We start from the raw sequence: 19098 nt of genomic DNA on the forward strand, positions 1-19098 counted from the left end.
GGGTTATAAAAGTATCTCTAAAAGCCTTGATGTTCATCAGTCCACGGTGAGACAAGTTGTCTATACATGGAGAAAGTTCAGCACTGTTGCTACTCTCCCTAGGAGTGTCCGTCCTGTAAAGATGACTGCAAGAGCACAGCGCAGAATGCTCAATGAGGTGAATCCTAGAGTGTCAGCTAGAGACTTTTACTTTTGGTACTTTAAGTTTAGTTTGATGCTAATACTTTTATACGTTTACTTCAGTAACCTTTTTATTGCAGGACTTGTACTTGTTGTAACAGAGTATTCCTAAACTCTGGTACTTCTACTTTTACTCAAGTACACGATCTGAGTACTTCTCCACTTCTGAGTGTGACATTACTGAAAAGATCATGTTGTTGTTTTCATTCCTGGTTTTGTTGCGTGAGCAATTCACGTGGAATCTGTGCGTGATAAAACTGCCCTGAAACGAAAGTGAAAGAAACGCTTCTTTAAAAAGTAAACCTTCACATCGGTTTCTGAGTAAGAGATATTCAAGTGGATTTAATGGAACTATAAAGGATATCGTTGCAGTACCTTTTTTTTCTTTTTTTCCCGTTTTTGAAACGGCCTTGTTGTTATTAGGACAATATTTCGTAACATCATGGTGAGTCTTCGTCACGGAATCACTTAGACTCTAAAAGTTTCTTTGATGTGAGATGAACATATTTGTGTTTGTTTCTCACAGGAAAATGCTGACGAGATGAACCATTGGCAGGAGACTGCAGGTTTGTATGATATTTTGAATTTCTGAATGACTTCTTAGTACCTGAAGTGTGCATCTTAGCCTTTCAGCTAACTGCTTCCTATCAGGACTGTCGACGTTTCCAAGAAAAAAATGCTTCAAATTGGAGTATAACATGATTAAAAAGTATGAAAGAGTGATGGAGTACATGACAATAATATGACATATTTCGATGAAGTCAGACATAACTTGGGTACTTTTTTAACCTTTCGACTAACTTTATTAGCACACTCGTGTCAAACATTAACCTGAGTTGTCAAAGCTCTTTGTCATCAATAAAACCGATAGATAATGAGATCCCATATGTTGTTGTTTTACAGTCAATGGGAAACATTATGAGTGGCAGCTGTCAAATGGACATCTATGGCTGCCAATCGACAATGACCATTTGATCGAGACCCACTACTGCCAACCGGGAGCTAAAGGAATCACCATCAACTTCAAACATATGTTAGTGTTTTACTCATCTGAGATTTACAGTTTTCAGCATTTTCTAAGTCATAATTATTATATATATTATACGTTTGAACAATTGTTGCAGCCTGTCATACAGTATTTAGATACTTTTTTTATTTTATTTGCATTTTAAGAAATTATTTGATTACAACTCGTACATAAAATAACTACATAACAATCAGGAAACATTACAAAAAAATCATGAAATGGTCATTGTATGTGTTTTGTGTTCTATAACTCACCCATTTTTGCCATCGATCATCAAAGACATGATTCTCATGGCTATTTTTTCCATTCCTTAAATGTAATCTATTATATTTTTCCATTGTGAGTTGATTAACTTATTATCTTTTAACCAATTCCTTGTAATTTGTTCAATAACTGCTATTCTTATTACGAAAATAAGTAGGAATCTTTGTTTTTCCTCTGTCCTCTGGTAAGTTAGTAAATTCTTGTTTAGAGAAATGCCAAAAACATTTATCTTATTGTAGTTAGATTCTTAAGGGAATAAAAATACATTGGTCATGAGGATGGTGACAAATGATAGATTAAGTATGTGGTGTTGTAACATGCCGTATAACATCTTTTTACAATCCAAGAAATATCTCAAATGTAATCCCATGTGTCTCCACAGGAAGGTGTACATAGACTTTGATGAGCTGCTGACTCAGCATGTAGATCTGAAGGTGCAGAGACTGAGTTTCCTCCCTCAGGGCCAGACGGAGGACATAGGCTGGTACTTCAGAGATGACCAGCTGTGGCGTGAATTTGGATCCCAGGTGAGGGAAATCCCAGGCAACTACCATTACATCTATTCTAGCTGTGGAAGAAGTATTCAGATCCTTTAAAGTAACAATGCAGCGATGTAGAAATACTCTATTGCAAGCCTTAAGTAAATACACAACAAAAACAACGACATGTAGTCATACTCAAATCTGTTTTAAGGTTTTGGACTTTCTTTCCTGTCCTTACATTTTGGTGAGATATTCAATTATTTGAACATGCATTGAAAAACGAAAATAATCACATAAGTGGAACTCATTGAATCAAATGTGGCCCTGACTATGACGTAAATAAGGTAGCAACATGGTAAAGTCCAAGTACCTCAAAGGTTTACTTAAGAACAGTTTTTAGTAACACGCTTTCCTCCCCAAGAGCTCCAACATGCAGTCCTCGTCCATCAGCAGTGGAGATGTGGAGCGTCAGTTCACTCTTAACCCTCGAGGGTCTTTCAACTTCACAGTGGGCTCCTCAAGCTACTCACTCGACTTCTCAAGTATGGGATATTTTTTATCTTTTTACTCTTGTGAGCTCAATAAATTCAATTTGTCTTTATTGATCCAACCGATTTTATTCGGCAGCCATGACACAAACAAACTGCGTCACAGGCCTGCGCAGAAATCTACGAAGGCGTCCAAAATTCACTTTCAACGCAGAGAGGTGAGACTTTATCTGTAGGAATCATAAACTTATATTTGACTTGTTTACATGTTTAAATATACACTAAATATGACTAGAGGGAATTTCAGTAGTTAAACCCTGAATAAAATGTGTTTTTTCTCTGCAGCCGTTCCTCCTCCCAGCTCACAGATGGAGGCTACAGGTGGGAGTTCATGGGAGACGAGGGTATATGGACTGAATACAAAGCACATGTAAGTACGGCTTCTAACCATTTTTTACTTTCAGCCCGAAACACTAACTTTATTAGTTATGATTAGTTGAATATATTTAAAGGTCCCATGTCATGCTTTTCCGGTTAATACCCGTCCCCTTGTGTGTTATGTAGCTTTTTCTGCATGTAAACGGTGTGCAGAGTCACAAACCCTCAAAGTACACCCTGTAGCGAGTAAAACTCTTAACACAGAAAAGACCTGTGTATGCTGCCCCAGAACGCCTCGTTGGAGATTTCTCTATTTCCATTTCCATTTTTCCATGGTGACGTAACCATACCGAAATGGACCAATCCGCGTAGCCGTTACGTCCGCAGAGCCGTTGCGTTAAGTCCGCGGATTGGTCCATTTCTCAGCCTGAGACGGCGGGGCGAGGCAGTGAGTCTGCATACACAAAGACTCACAGCCAGGCTGCGGGTGTGTGTGTGTGTGTGTGCTCGGGCTGGTTTCGAGCTGGATTTCGCTGTGTCTCGCTGTCTCGCCGCAACCAGGAAACCACACCAGTAAGCCAGCTCACACTGTCCGCTCCTCGCAGCAGCGAGCCTCACAACGTCCCGCCAACACGGCACCCAGACCCCACGCAGCATTCTCATCTGGTTGCCATTACTGGTGTCATTTTCTAGTTGCTAACGCCATTGTAACACATAATCACTGATGTTCCGCTGTAACGGTGGTGGACTCATCAGAACAGAGTGGGCGAGCTGACCAGAGTACACTGGGCTCACGGGGAGGGCGGGCAGGAGCTCCAACAAGCCGTTTAGGACAGAGAGTGAATACACATACTATACAGAGATGCTGTATGAGAAACCAATGTGAGTTTGGAACATTGAACAATGTAAATCTATTCTAGTAGACCTCAACAATGGAATTATGATCAGTAGAAATGGCCATGTCATGGGACCTTTAACTTGTCTGGTGAATAATGTAACAGTTACAGCGGCATCTGGTGGTCAAATTACAAATGCGTCCCTCTATTAAATGGACCTATGTTTTCTATTTGTGTGTAGGTATGTTCGTTTGATAGCGCTGCCCTTGAAAGACAATACCAGCTGAATCCTCAGGGCCAACATCCCATGAAGATCAGAACATTTTCATACACGCTCGACTTCTCTAGTAAGGAACACACATACTGTACAGCTACACAGCCACTCCTGCTAAACAAAACAATCAATCGTTTTGCTTTAGTAGAGGAGAGCCGTTTGAATTGCCATTTAAACCCTGTACGCTTGTCTGTCGTAGGCATGAGTCAAGTCAATGACACTATCGGGACCAGGAGAGCAATGAGGAGGACTGCTGACTCTGGGAGTCAACAGGACAGCAGGTCAGGAGATACATTTCACCCTTAAACCACCACCATAATAATCATTAATAACCGTAGTTTAAACACATACATACTTCTTATTTTGAATGAACCAAAGTCCCCTCATTTGAAAAGATACTATACTAGAAAGTATATTGCAATTTCAGGGGTGCCTCTTAATTAATACTATACTTCACCTTCCTAATAATACATTTGGTTTGTGTTAAGTAGAAGGGGGTCAAAAGACAAGCACTGAAACCCAACTACACCTTAAAATAAAAACATTATTAAGAAGTGAAATGTTCCTTATTCCCTTCTCATTTGTAAATACATTTTCTGCTAGACTGATGTCTCTGTCTCTTATGTGCCAAATCTGCCTGGCAACACCAGCTCATTTAATGTGGCAGTAATATGTAAACAGTGTATGCTCCTGTGAATATGTTCCACTTATATTATTCTATTCTGCAGTTTGGGCACTTCACCACGATGGCAGTTTCAGGATATCGATGGAATGTGGAAAGATTATTCAAATTCCAAAAGCAGCATTTCCAGTCAGGACATTGAGCGGCAGTACCAACAGACCCCGTCAGGCTCCATGAAGTTTACCGCCAACAGGTTTAGCTATGAGCTAAACTTCTCAGGTGTGCTAAAGTTCTGTTTTGTAATGTCCCCTTTTCAAAATAAGGTGGTAATTTCACAGTAATAAATCATTCTGTTTATCAGGAGTCTAAATGTGCATTGTTTTCTCTTTTCGCAGCCATGACTCAGAAGAACATGTCCACAACCACCACCCGATCAGTGAGGAGACTCACCCAGTGACTGTGGGACGTAAACAGATGTAGAGATTGTCTTAATGTTAATCCTCACACTGACCTCACTTCCTGCCTCAGGTTGTCTCTCAATAGAATTATTCTGCATTGATTTTCACAAACTGTCTTTGCTTATTGAATGACACAATAGGATTACTTTAAACATGAAGTTGTCAGGGATTTTTCATATTGACTAATTTAAAGGGGACCTACAGTATCATGCAAAATGCACTTTTGTACGTCTTTCATACATGAATATGTGTCCCCGGTGTGTCAGGGAACTCACCAAGCGTCAGAAAACACCACCCTCTCTCTTTTCCTCCATACCCAAATCTCTAAAAACGGGGCTGCAACGGATCTGATACAGACTGATCCAGATTTGAAATATCTCTGACGTCAGAAACAAGGAGCTCCACCTATATGGGAAACTGCACCTATCAGGGGAATGAGAGGTCGCGTGGCATAACAGCATGGTAATATGACACTCGTGGTCAGCTGCAGCTCATTTGCCACAGAATCAGCCCTTGCAAAAACAGGGCTGGAATACAGCAAATAGAGCAAAATGAGGCATGGCTAAAATGCATGTCTGTTTGGTATTTTGAAAAAAATACTTCACAGACATGTTTTATATAGATATGGCCCTACAACATATTATTCAAATATAGTATGATAGGTCCACTTTAACTTATCCTCTCTAGTGCCTTATAGTGGCATTGCTTTCTATGATTAGATTTAGAAGCTTTGGTTAGGTTACTTTAAAACATCATAAAGATACGTTTTTGGGGTTTTAATCAGGTTGCGTTCAGATAAAAGGGGAACCCCACTGAAATGACATTGCTCTGTCTGTGTACAGGTATTGGGGAGCACTCTTGCTTATGTGGGGATAATGTTGTATAAAGCTATTGGGACTCCAAATATAAGTTAAATCTGATCAAAATTGACTCGAGCGATGTCACTTAAATAAAAAAAATAGTCGGTTGGTGCTAAAGACAATTTAAAACATCTTGGGGTGTGGAGAACTTATCTTTGTTTGAGGCTTCAGCTTGAGGCTACAATAACAGCAAGTAGCATAACACTGCCAAACCTTTGACCAGAATGTCAACCGCCAAGTTGCATTGTGGGTAATTTCATCACAAGTGCGTGAAATAAAAAAGAAATACCTTGTGTTCTGCTGCACCAACTAGGATTTAATTTTGTTTAAAACTGTCCGGCAATATTATAGCACAGACATACTGAATCAGGGAAGTACTATTAATGAGAGCAAAATACCTCTATTAGCATCCTAACATGTTTATGATTCATGAATGCTGTCTTTTAATCAGGGTTCTTTAAAAAAAAAATATATATTGTTTACATTTTTTACCTTGAACCAAAAAGTTGACTTAGCTGTATATTTAAAGCTGTCTGCTAATGTGCATAAACATTTCAAAAATACTGTCATTTCTGCACTTAATTTCTACATTAAAGTGATTCAAGCCATCACACAAATAACCAGCAGCCTTGAGAGGTTCGATTGTGTACTTTCCTTTATATGTACAGATTTTCAGTGAACCACCTCAGAGACCAGCACCTCAACACGTAATACAAGGGCAATACTACACACATATCGACAGCAGTGGTATACAAACAATCTCATAGAAGAATAAGCTTTCTGCTTTGGGGTTCTGCTAGGATATGTGACGCACACTTCACAGATCACATCCACTTGAGATGAAATCAAAACCACCACACAATGTACGCCAAATCACTGAAACATTTGTAGTCCAAAGATTGGGGAATGTAGAGTCAAATGCACACTGCCATGCGGATTGAAGGAGCTCACCTTGTTAAAGAGGCATTAATATACAAACAAATGAATTCAGTAACAAACGGCGTATTAACAATCACTGTGAACACACTGTGACCGAGGTTCATCTAAAAACCCTAAAGTGGTGTCTTCCAAAATGGAAGATTTAGAATGAGTACACCTTTTTGTAGTTTTCTTTCTGTCGGGTGGAGATGAATGTAAGGAGCCATTCCATGTTCACGCTTAACAACCAACAAGGATTATTGCACCAACTCATCTAAGGCCTCTCAACCATTATCACAGGGATGTAAAAATGCCAAGGCCCTCACAAAGCAACCCATCTTTAAATAACTATATCATATATACACTTCTTCATAACCAGCACTGGTCCTCAGACAGTTGAAAAGTGCTGAAAATATATAGCGATCATCTTCATCATTGTATAAACTGGTCAACAGGAAGGAGGATTTGGAGACGCTTATAAACTTCTAAATAGTTTTTCACTGGAATCTTTACCGGAAAATAAGCTTTAGATCTTTTGCGGTCAAGTTCAGTAACATGCGACAAAGCAAGTAATTTGAGAAGCAGCGGATTAAAAAGTGAAATTATTAATACTTGAGTAACAGATGAGTGCTGTCTGTCTAATCCTACACATGTACCCATGTAAGGCACAACAGCCTAAGCAGTGCATGTGGTCCTTCTCGTTTGCCTTTAGCATTAGCATCTTTTTAAAGGACGCTGCTGTAATAGCTACTCCACACATCCCATTCCACTATAAGACACATACATCGTCCATACTGCATTTACAGATGTTTTAGTTACCAGAGGAGGTGAAAGGTTCGTCACCAACCAGAGAACAGTAACCCTTCCCTTTTCAACATGCTTGCTTGGAAGTCGAAACAAGCAAATAAGAGCATGTTTTGCAGCTTTTGAACCTGATGTTGAAAAAAAAAGAAAAGAAAACTGGATCATCAGTTCACTCGGAGGTGCTGCAGAGACACAGTTACCATGGAGACGGACTGCAGTGGGGCTACCTCTCCTATCTAAACTGCGACTGTTGGGCTTTCCATTTTCCTCCTTTCAGATTGACTCTGGAGGATCTTCCTGGATGCAGATCAGTGCTACTCTTCAAGCCCCCTCCCACTGGGCTCTGACATTTGTTTTTAAGCCAACTCTCTGATCCCTTTAGACATGCAGCCAATCCTAAAATAGTCTGGAGAAGCAATAAAGATAGAGCAGCCTGAAACTGAGCAGATGTGATTCAGCCACTCGTGATATGAACACAAAACTCTCCTGAATTAACTGAGTTGGGATTCATCTCAACTCACGACGTTGGGACGCCCGAGAATGTCAAGTAGAAAATCAGTAGGAAACCGCAGCATGTAAAGAAACACAGCTTAGAAGAATTAGTACCCACCCCAGCCTTTTGTCCGTGTGGTCAAGTAGAAATTGAATCAGGCGCAGGTTAATTTGCCAGCCGAATGTGAGCAGAATTTATACTAGATCATGTTTAAAAATACACACAGCAACACCCTTGATCGGATTTCAAATCTTCACATTCAATCAGTCACTTGTTCAAGGTTCTTTTATCCAAAATTACTAAAATAATATGTTTAACCTGGCAATCTAGCCGAACAAGTCTTTCAGATCGTTGTTGACAGATGCGCTATGTTTAATTCCACTTTGGTTCAGGGGGCTGGGGGCAGCAGCGGAGGGTGGAGCAAAGTTCTGCGGGCTGAAAAAAGGGTTTGCTTGCATCCCGAAGCTGCTGGGCACCCCTCCCATAGCAACAGGAGCAGCGTGCATCTGAGTCTGAGCGTTCTGGGCCGAACCAAACTGATTGAGCCACGGGGCGTTGGTGCTGGGCGGGGCCATTTGGTTGAGGGTGACTTTGGGCTGGCTGGGTTTAAAAAGACTGTCCAACGCTGACAGATCTTTATTGGTCTGCCCGATGGGTCCTTGACTCTGCGTCAAAGCTCCGAAGTTGGGGGTGCTGGTGGTGGTTGCCATGCCGCTGTAGAGGCCGGGGCCCGTAGGACGCATGCCCATCCCCATGCCCCCTGCCTGGAAGCCCATGGACGGGTTGAAGCCGTTGGAGACCGGGGCGCCCATGGAGCCCACCATGGGGCCGGGGGAGGGGAAGGCAGCGATGGTGGAGCTCTGCACTGGGGAGGGGCGAGCCGTGTTGGCCAATGAGAGGCTGTTTAGCGAGGTCATGTTGTTGAGCAGGCTGCTGGTCAGATCTTTAGTCTGCAAGAAAAACAAGATGCGGGTTTAAACTCGTCAAGGGTTTTATAAGGAGACCCTGAGAGGCAGCAGAGTATGACAAATGTTGGTGATATATTGTTTTTGAGTCAGATTTGATCATGTTTGTTGCTTAGGAACGGATGGAGAAAGAAGAGTTTCGCCTGCATGATTTTGTATATGTTTTGTGAACACTAACCCCGGCATGGAGAAATCACCTGGAAATAAACCATGAGATTTCAGTCCTATTTATGACATGAGGTAGTAGCAACCACTAATCAACTAGAAAAATGAAAAATGTTTCCCATACCAATTGAATTAAGGGCTTTAGAAATATCATGTAGGCAAACCTTTTCTCACCTGTACTCAAGTCATGATTAGAGGAAGGAAAACCATTTAGATCAGTCTTAGAAAAATGGATTTCCACATTTGTCTTTCCCTCAGTTGCCTCTCCGTAGTTAGTTTTCTGTTCACAGATGTTTTGAGGCGTTACCTTGGTGTTGGACGTGTTGGCTGGTTTGATGCTCTGAGGCGCTAAAGGCTGCTGGTTCCTCAGCTTGGCGGCCTGCTCCTGCTCCTTAGCCAATCGCTGCTTCTCCTCCAGAGTCAGAGACATCTATGGGGGGCGCACAACAAGAGAGACCATGGAGAAATTAGACTGGTACCTAAAGGTGGACATTTCTGGATATTAGGTATGACATTGTTTTCATACTCTATTAGGCTGTGGGGCGGCTGCTGCAGGTCCATTCTCTTTCCCGTTAACCCCTGAGGAGCCGAAGATATCATCAATCTGAAAAAAAGACACATTTAAAGTGAATCTTTGCACCACAGAAAGGTATAAAACAAGAACTTCATTGTAAAAAAAAAAATGGTGTTCACACAGTACTTTAAAGATAATCTCATGTTGTCATAGAAACACCCTCTCACCTGGTTGCTGCTGTTAGGAGGGCTCTTGTTCATCTCTGTCTGGTTCCCTGGGTTTGGGATGTTTATACTCCTGTTAGAAGAGACACAATGAACTGAATCAGGAAGCAAAAGGATTTGAACGGACGGAGGCATGGTTAGTCATGCCATTATCATATTCATGTGACCAGGATCAAATGCTAATTGCTTTCTGAGACAGATCCGTTACCCCAGATAATAGTTTGTATAAAATCCACATTAATATGTGTCAGAGAATATTTTAATCCGATCTGTGTATTTTAGAGATTCTCAGTCTTTCTTGCATGTGCCCCGTCTGTAACTTGAGGAGGACAAAGGTCAAGAGGCCTTCGACCTTTCCTGTGGGGGAAGTTTGGACCATGCGAGTTGGTAATAACAAACCAGTCTTTGTTCCAAATGCCTGGTACTAATTAGAGAAAACGTGGGCTCTTAGTTCCCTCCTTTTCTGAGGCATAGATGTGTTCCTGTCTTGCTTTGGGCAGAGTTGGCTTGGGATCTCATGAGGAAAGTTGTGAATACCTTGTGAACCCTAAATAATAATAATAAATAATAATAATTTCAATTTATATAGCGCCTTTCACGAAACCCAAGGACGCTTTACAATGGGAAGTAACAAAACAAAAGGTAAAAATAGAATATCAGTGTATTGACTAAGGACGTTCCAGTTTCCATCCTTTCCTGAACATTGGTTATACATTGCTAAACCGAAGTTTTCTTCACAATATGTATAACCATTTCAGATTTAGTCAGAGAGATTCCAAAGCAGGATATAGTGGGGGGTGATTCGTTAAATGTGACACGCACCTCTGCTGCTCCTGCATGCTGTGCAGCTGCTCCAACTTGGTCTTGTGTTCGGCCTCCATCCGGTTCAGCATTTCCCGAATGACCGCCATGAACGAGTTAAACTGGGATGAATTGGACAATATTACATAAAAGGGAACAAAAGCAAGTATGCAGATGATAAAAATATGTCGCATGTGTGTTGTACCTGGCTCAGGTTGAGGTTGTTGTCTATACTCAGAGAGACCAGGTGGGGCAGGCTCTTGGTGGCGAGGTGTTCTTTGGGGATGCCCAGCTTCTTGTGGCTGAAGGTGCACTTATAGATTCCTACAAGAATTCAGAAGTCAAATAACCAATCATTAAGTGTTTAAAGTATGCCAGTAAGTAGTGATGCACACAGGGACATACAGTATATGTGACTTTGTATTTGTTATTATCTATCGAGCAGAGGTGAGAGAAGAGATCTTGTAGTTAAGAAAAAGTAGAAGTACCAGAGTGTAGGAATACTCTGTTACAACTTGTACAAATTCCTACATTCAAATGTTACCTGAGTTAAAGTACAAAAGTATTAGCATAAAAATATACTTATAGTACCAAAAGTAAAAGTACTCATTGTGCTGATTGGTCCATTTCAGAATAATATATGATATGTTTTATAATGATTGATCATTAAAAAGTGTTCTCAAAGCTGGTTAAGGTGCAGCTAGTTTGAATGACTTTGTATACTGCAGGGTAGCTTGTGAATTTACTCCAGGTGGAACTAAAGTCTGATTTAAGAGTTGATTATAATTCAAATCATTAATAAAATGTTGAAAAGTAACTAAAGGTATTAAATAAATGTAGTGGGTACTGGTAGAAGTACAACATGCAGTGCAGTGCTTGATGTACTTAATTACTTTACACTACTGCTTTCTAGAACGTTTTCATTCAATCGCATGTTAATAATAAAACGCATCAGGACATTCTCTTACTTTTCCTCCTAAAAATAAAAAAATTACAAATATCTCAATTTTCTAGATCATTCAAATTCAGCTAAAAGAAAGAAATGCAGTGAATCATACTTTCTCTAACGTTTTTTACTTAACGAAAGGAAGCTAGTCCAACATATTTTTATAACAAACTGTTACAACTGTTTAAGGACTTCAATTTGACATCATGATCTGTGTGTGTGTGGCTGTTTTCTTTTTAACAGGTATCTGAGCAATGGCTGATAGATCAGTTTATCTCTAGTAGAAGTTGAGTGGAGTGTGGCTTGTCCTTTTTCTTTACCCAGAATCCCCATGAGTACTGCTGGTTCTCTGGAGGGGATCTGTTGTAGGAAGGGCAGGATCTCATCGATGACGTACCACTTGTCAAGATATTCCAAAATCTTCCCCAGACACACCAGGGAGTTCACTCGTACCTACCAACAACATGGAAAGATACTTAAAACATCTAAATACATTTCAAACTCAAACATTTCAGTAGTTGGTAGAAGAGTGGAATAAAGGTGTTACAAGGGGACAAGGTCAACAGTATAGACACCTAAAAGGAATCACCGTAGAAACACTATTGTTGCCTGGGAAACAGTACAAGCTGAGAGCAGAAGATGTTGATATTGGAGACTCACAGCAAGTGAAGAGGTCTGTAGGCAGGCGGATTTGATTCGAGGGATGAGAGCGTTCTTCATGGACGGGTAGTCGATCAGGTTGGCAAACGTTGGGATGATGTTCAGGCACAGCTCCTACTCAGCCATGGATAACTCACAAGTTAGGAAATCTGACATGTATATGGTGCCAATGCATCAAATCTAACTATGCTCTGAACAGCAGCACTGAAAACACAAGTATGCCATGTTCAGTAATTGACTTAGTGTTGACTTCTCTACTTTACAGGGTCTCCAACGGCCATACCTGGATCTGTACAGACGGCGCTTCCAGGGCTCTGTAGACCATAGGCAGCACGCTGTTCTTAATCTCCTCTGAGGGGGTCTTGGTCAACAGCAGGTCCATCTTCTGAAGGAATATCAGCAGGATCTGTGCAGCACAGGGACTCAGTCAGGAACACAAAAGCTCATGTTGTTCTCTACATATGACTGAAGTAGTGAATGGAAGAGGCGGGGCGATAGGTGGCTGATGATGAGCATTAATTTAGACAGACAACACAAACTAGTGACTGGAGCATATTCACAGCAAAGACCACTCACCATGTTACTAGCCTGAAGATGCATGGGAAGAGAAATACAGAGAGAGACAAGTCTTGATAAAGTGACAGACCAAAGCCAAACAAAGCATGCTCTTTACATATATTTAATCAAATCCCCAAAACAAGTGCCAAAGGGGCGAAATGATCATGCAAGGATTTAAAGAGGGAAAGCACATTCTAGCCAAAGCTTACAAACAATAGTCCTTTTTAACGCTCGTTTCTGTGAGGGTGTACCTGAATGGGCTCCTGCTGCTTGAAAACAGGCGTGAGGTCGGGCATGATGAGCCGCACGTACTCCTCCTTGGTGCACTGCTCTGCGATCAGCAGCACGTTGGGCAGCACGAAGGGAACCATGTCCGGGTTCACAAACTCTGAGGTCAGAGCCGGAAGGATGCGATACACCACCACTCTCTGAGAGACAGGAGTGGGTCACAGAAGCCATGAACGAATACTCGGACTGTAATACTGCATGTTCATGATGAGTCCACAAGGGACCACATTAAGGGAAGATAAAACAGGAACTAAACATGCCAAGAAACTGTGCAAGAAATTGACTCACAGGTGCATGTTTTTGTACAGTGCCAGTTAGCACACAACTAAACAGAAATAGAAGCACTGAAAGCATCATTACAGTAACATCAGTTATTCAAAAGGTTGGACCTCAAATGGACACGAGATGTTCTTTTCAAAGTCCTGATATAACAGGGAATGATAGGTCTGACATCAGTAGTCCGTTTGGCTATTTTTATTAAATTCCGATAAACACTTTTGACCTGATAAAGGTTGCATACCCTGTACAAAATGCACAAGCAGTTACCTTGGGGAGTTTGGGCAGGACTTTAGGGAGGCCTTTGTAGAACTGGGACTTCTGGAGATTGTCTCTCTGGAAGAGGGAGTCAAAGTACTGCAGGGTCACAGCACCCACGTCGTCAAAAAATGGAATCTGAACAAAACACGCAAAAACACAACGAGAAAAATGTGTCCTTAAAGAAAATGCAGGTGAAATGAGATATCACCGACATACGCTTTCTTTGCATCTCCAGACATGTCGTGCCAACAATGCAAACCTTGGTCATCTGATCAGCATCCGGTCGCACGTTGGGTGTGACGCTGAGCAGCATCTTGACGTGTTCCCGAACCTCCTCTGGGAGCTTGTTCAGCACTGCCGGACTTATGCTGCTCAGCTAGGATTGAAAAACATAGACGGAATGCATCACAACAGAGATGAGAACCAGTGTTTTAGTGGCAAAAGTAAAAAAACTCTTGAGATATTCCTAAAAATCAAGTCATGCAGCAGACTACTAAATTGGCGGGAGCTCAAGTCCTCAGTCGCTTGTCCTGAAGTGTGTCCATTTGATCTTAGCTCCACCCACCTGGTCCAGTTGCCTGCTGAAGCTCTTGAATATGTCGTGCTTGTTGACTTGGAAAACAGGCTTGCCCTCGTTAAAGACGGCATGCATGACCACGCCCAGCGAGTACATGTCGGAGGCGGAGTCACAGCTGACGGACAGGATGTACTCGGGGGCCAGGTACTCAGGGTTAGGGAGGGAGAGCAGGGAGAGGTTGGGCTCCCACTCTTTACATGTGTACTTAGGCTGAGGAAGATGAGAGAACACGAGGAGGTAAAGATGTGACAATACTCCAAGATGTTCATTTGGTAGAGCGTTACAAATCTAAGGGATCCAACACACCTCAGCGTCGGAGGGGTTGTTGGAGGAGATGCTGAAGTCAAAGCCCATGATCTTCCAGGCGCCGCTCTTGTTCAGGATGATGTTCTCTGGACACAGGTTGCCGTGGACCATTTTCACCCCGCTGTGGAGAAAAGACAATCCCTCGGAGATCTGAGGGGAAGGAGGAATGAAACTGTCAGGGTTTGGTGTTAAAGGGTGAAACCGTTTCTGTTGTAACTACAGGATTAGTACATGGTTTCTATGGCAGTCATCACTTCCTTATCTTATATAAGCTGTGGAAAAGGCAAGACATCTGTAATTAAGATCATATGGGGACACGTGTGAGAACATAACGAGGTCTGATATACTTCAAGGAGAGGCGTGAAATGGAGCTGGTACAACTGTGTGCAACATATTAAGATAATCATGTGTTGCAGTTTAAGCCAGTCTGCACTCTCACCTGCAGCAGTCCAAACTTGGTCTCCACGTCGTACAGTTTGTACTCCTTGATGTCGGTGGGCAGGGGGGTGGGCAGGTTCTCCCTCTGGCCCAGCACGTTGGCCAGACTGGCAAACACGGGCTCCGTGCAGAACGCCAAGCAGTCTCTGAGGGCCACACAGAACATCGACTTCAGTATCATTTGAAACAACCGCTTTGTAAATGTGGAGTTATTCCTCAACAGACACTTAGAGCGACATGAGGAAAGGCAAAACAGAAACATTTTGAATGTTGAGTTTCCCCAGTTGTAAGTTTAAAAGAAAAAAAGGCAAAAAGAAAAGTAACTTAAAGACAGCGTCAACCTTTTCTGGCCCTCAGGGGTAGAGATGTCCCGATCCGATCACGTGATCGGGGATCGGAGCTGATCACGTCATTTTCAAAAGATCGGAATCGGGAGGAAAAAATCGGGGATCGTTTTTTTTTTTTATATAAAATATTTTTATTATTTTATTTAATGTTACAAAACAAAGATGACCATGTTAACGTCTTAAAGTCATCCTGAGGACTTAGTTTTGGTTTAAAATTACACAACATCATGTATGTGTTGCTTTCTTTGGGCTTGTTTTCATAGACCTGGTTGCTTATTTCTCTCAAAGCTGGCAACAGAGTGGGCGCAGTGTCTACTAGTAGCAATAAGCTAACGAGAGGCTACGTTCAGCTGGTGACTCGGGAGTCGGGACAGAGAAAATGTCAGCAGTTTGGAAGTATTATAAAATTGAAAGCGAAGGCAGTGTAACAGCCAGATGCAATGTTTGCAAGGCAGAGGTTCCGCGTGGTGGAAAGAACAGAGCTACGTTAAACACGACCAATCTAATACGCTACCTGAGAAACAAACACCAACAACAACAAGACGAGTGCACAGCGGCCACTCGGGTAATAGCACTGAAACAACCAACACTTTCAGAGACTTTTAAAAGGAAAGAGAAACTGCCCCAGAACAGTGAAAAGAACACAATAACAGCCAAGATAGCTGAATTCATCGCGTTGGATGACCAGCCGTTATCTGTTACCTTTTTTTTCTCTTAATGCATTGCATAAAGATCGGATCGGGAAAAATCGGTATCGGCAGATTGTCAAAATCAAATGATTCGGGAGCAAAAAAAGGTGATCTGGACATCCCTACTCAGGGGCATACACTATTCAGTCTGCAGAGTCTTTGGTCATGACAGGCTCCTGCTCACATATGCACACACAGAGGCAGGCAAATACATTTGTTATGCAACTTTGTCAAGCCCGTCTCTGAGGTGTGACTCTTTCCTTGGTTTGTGTGTGTGTGTGTGTGTGTGTGTGTGTGTGTGTGTGTGTGTGTGTGTGTGTGTGTGTGTGTGTGTGTGTGTGTGTGTGTGTGTGTGTGTGTGTGTGTGTGTGTGTGTGTGTGTGTGTGTGTGTGTGTGTGTGTGTGTGTGTGTGTGTGTGTGTGTGTTAATCACCGTGACTCTTCAAGAGGATGCTGCACAGTCAGGAGACGAGGGTGACGCAGTCTGGTCAGCTGTTGCACCCCTTTTTTCAGCGAATCAACAATTTGGTCCTTCTCAAATTTCTGATACTTATCAACCGTCTTCTTATCAAACACAAATACTGCGACTTCCTGAAGGGATAAAGAAGATCAACAAGGCACTGAAATGAGCTTCAACAAGGCACACAGCACAGGCATAGTCAGATTGTTCGCATTTCAAATCAAACCTTTATGAATGGGGAGTGGGCAGGGGGGGGATATCAACACACAAACCTGTTTGGTGGACTTCTTGGTGCCATTATAGATCCTCCAGCACAAGCCAGGACCCCCGCTGGCAATATGTCGTCCAACCTCAAACTCCCGTGTCACCGGGTTGCCCATGACAGCGCTGGTGACATCTGCCGTCACCTTGGTGACGGTGCTTTTTAGCTTGTTAAGCATAGACTCCATGTTCACGCCTGACCTGGCAGCTAAAGTGAGAGTGGTGAAAAACAGTGACAGAAAAATAAAAGAGGTATAGAACAGTCAGTTAAATGTCAGCAAAAGTATTTTCAATCAATGAAAGAGGCAGCTTCATAATAAACCTTTGTAGCTCAGCATAAGCCTTCAACATTCAGTTTGACACACACGTTAAGGCACCTGCCTGAATGTGCACATCAGAGTGCCCACTGGCTGAGGAGAATAAACACTGCATCAGCCCAAGCTGCCCTCTGAAATATAAAGTGACTCAGGGCAAACTAAGCAACACACCCCACGTTAAGTCCCTCTTTCAAAATACCTCAGAGTGACTTGAAAAGCATGTTAGGCAACAGGAAGCCAGACAAAAGAACATGGCCGAGAGTAATGTAGCCAAATCATTTCATCATCAACTATTTCTTCAGGGTTTTCTAGGACTTTGATGTTTATATCACTGCACTGCAACAAGGCTGAGTAAGCTACTGACTGTACATTGAGATGCACACAGTACTGTATGCATAATATATTCCTCACAGATTCATGCATTAATAATAATATTGAGCATCCGTATTAAACGGATCAACAAACTCTTTATCAGAAATGGACGGCCCTTGCCAAAAGCTACCCCAGCCAATTCTGTTAATAGAATCCCTGCTTTTACTGTACTTCTAACACTGTATATAATGCTGATATACAGTGTTCCCTAAAGCTCGGACACTTGTGTATCCTCAGCCATTGCCAACTACTGTAATTACATGAACAGCTAAATGGAGGGTTCACAGACATATGAAATATATCAATAAGTCAGTGTGTTCTTAGTCTTCGTCCTTTTGTACATTTCTTATAACAGCCAAATGTATTTAAACACAAAACAATATAGTGCAAAGAAGTAGAGCTGTGCTGAGAGGGATGCAAGATTTCAGGTCTGATATAATAAATTGTAACAGAAATCACAATAACACTGCCATAACTGTGTCATTGCTCCTGGTTTACTGTGTGGTGGATAGTGGGTGGTCTGGAACCAAAAAAGACAAACCAAAGGAAACAAGATTTTCTAGATGCAGATCTATGGTTATGAAGCCCAATAAATGAACCATATTTGATCAAATATTTCCCCTAGCATTAGGCTAAATTTAAAGATGTAATCTGCAACAGGTTTTAAAGATGTGCAAAAAAGCACATGTGTTATTATTATTGTCATTTTGATGTCAAATTACACGTACCTGTCAACATTATAATCTGCCCAGACAAACAGGTAGACTGAGCAGCGTTTCTGGACAAACACCTGCACAGAGCCTAACTAGCCCAGTAGCTAGCTAGCTAGCCACCAATATGTCAGGCAGTTTATTATTACGAGCTTACTAACATAGTTATGATTTGACAGGGTATTCATTAGGTTAAACAACCATTTCAGCGACCGGTTGAATTATTTAAATGGTTGATATGTCGCTTGTCAGGACTGTCACGTTTGATTGGGAAATAGCTGTATGTTAGCTAAGTTAATCGCCTTGTTTAGCCTGTGACCAACGCATCAAAACAAGCACAGCACTGTGACACTAACTAAGCAGTTATTAGGTACATGTCCTCAACATATGTGGCTTTATAAGGATGACATCATCGTTGCAATATGTTGGATACCGTGAAAGACATTTACAGCAAGCCATCGCAGTAGCTACCTGCTAACAAGCCAACAATGCGCAAGTACAGTGACGATTCTGTCATTACAAGAGAGATGACTTCAGTCCTCACTGTCCCCCCGACAGCCTCCAGAAACATACCTTATGATGAAGAGAGCTCTCCGTTGTATGTCTTGTTATAAGAAGACTTGCAGCTGTCAGTAATGGCTGAGAAACACAGCCCCCATGACTTCACTGGCATACGAAATGAAGTAGCTAGTGCGCTAGAAGTGAACGAACAACCCTACTTCCGGGTTGTCAGGCTCATCAACGTCAGGCACTCCATAAACAAAATATACTTTGTATACAATCTCGTCTTTCTCAGTTTTCACAAACGTTCCAAAAGAACGTATACAAATAAGTTATGATGCACATATTTATGGTATATTAAAGCCCCAGAAAAATCAG

General features: G+C 41.9%; 2 protein-coding genes across 3 annotated transcripts; one reads left to right on the top strand and one right to left on the bottom strand.

Annotated features, from left to right (window-relative positions):
* The first annotated feature begins 401 nt into the window (after positions 1-401).
* On the top strand, positions 402-6420 carry LOC117439177 (uncharacterized). The gene is made up of 11 exons (XM_034074955.2): positions 402-625; positions 707-746; positions 1084-1213; positions 1854-1998; positions 2375-2495; positions 2581-2659; positions 2787-2871; positions 3897-4002; positions 4129-4210; positions 4658-4830; positions 4947-6420. The coding sequence occupies exons 1-11, from the start codon at positions 623-625 to the stop codon at positions 5006-5008; spliced, it is 1026 nt and encodes a 341-aa protein (XP_033930846.1). The 5' UTR covers positions 402-622; the 3' UTR covers positions 5009-6420.
* An 86-nt stretch (positions 6421-6506) lies between these two features.
* scyl2 (SCY1 like pseudokinase 2) lies at positions 6507-18910 on the bottom strand. 2 transcript variants are annotated; one of them, XM_034074683.2, is made up of 19 exons: positions 18793-18910; positions 16832-17028; positions 16533-16690; positions 15065-15209; positions 14626-14775; positions 14308-14529; positions 14002-14118; positions 13752-13877; positions 13169-13345; positions 12936-12947; positions 12643-12765; positions 12360-12473; positions 12020-12152; positions 10959-11077; positions 10775-10875; positions 9956-10025; positions 9741-9818; positions 9522-9644; positions 6507-9034 (listed from the first exon to the last, which is right to left on the bottom strand). In XM_034074683.2, the coding sequence occupies exons 2-19, from the start codon at positions 17006-17008 to the stop codon at positions 8411-8413; spliced, it is 2769 nt and encodes a 922-aa protein (XP_033930574.1). In that variant the 5' UTR covers positions 17009-17028; positions 18793-18910; the 3' UTR covers positions 6507-8410. The 2 variants fall into 2 exon arrangements, with proteins under 2 accessions (XP_033930574.1, XP_033930575.1); XM_034074684.2 differs by lacking the exon at positions 12936-12947.
* Between the last annotated feature and the right edge of the window lie 188 nt (positions 18911-19098).

This window comes from Pseudochaenichthys georgianus, chromosome 23 (genome assembly GCF_902827115.2).
Source record: "Pseudochaenichthys georgianus chromosome 23, fPseGeo1.2, whole genome shotgun sequence".
NCBI lineage: Eukaryota > Metazoa > Chordata > Actinopteri > Perciformes > Channichthyidae > Pseudochaenichthys > Pseudochaenichthys georgianus.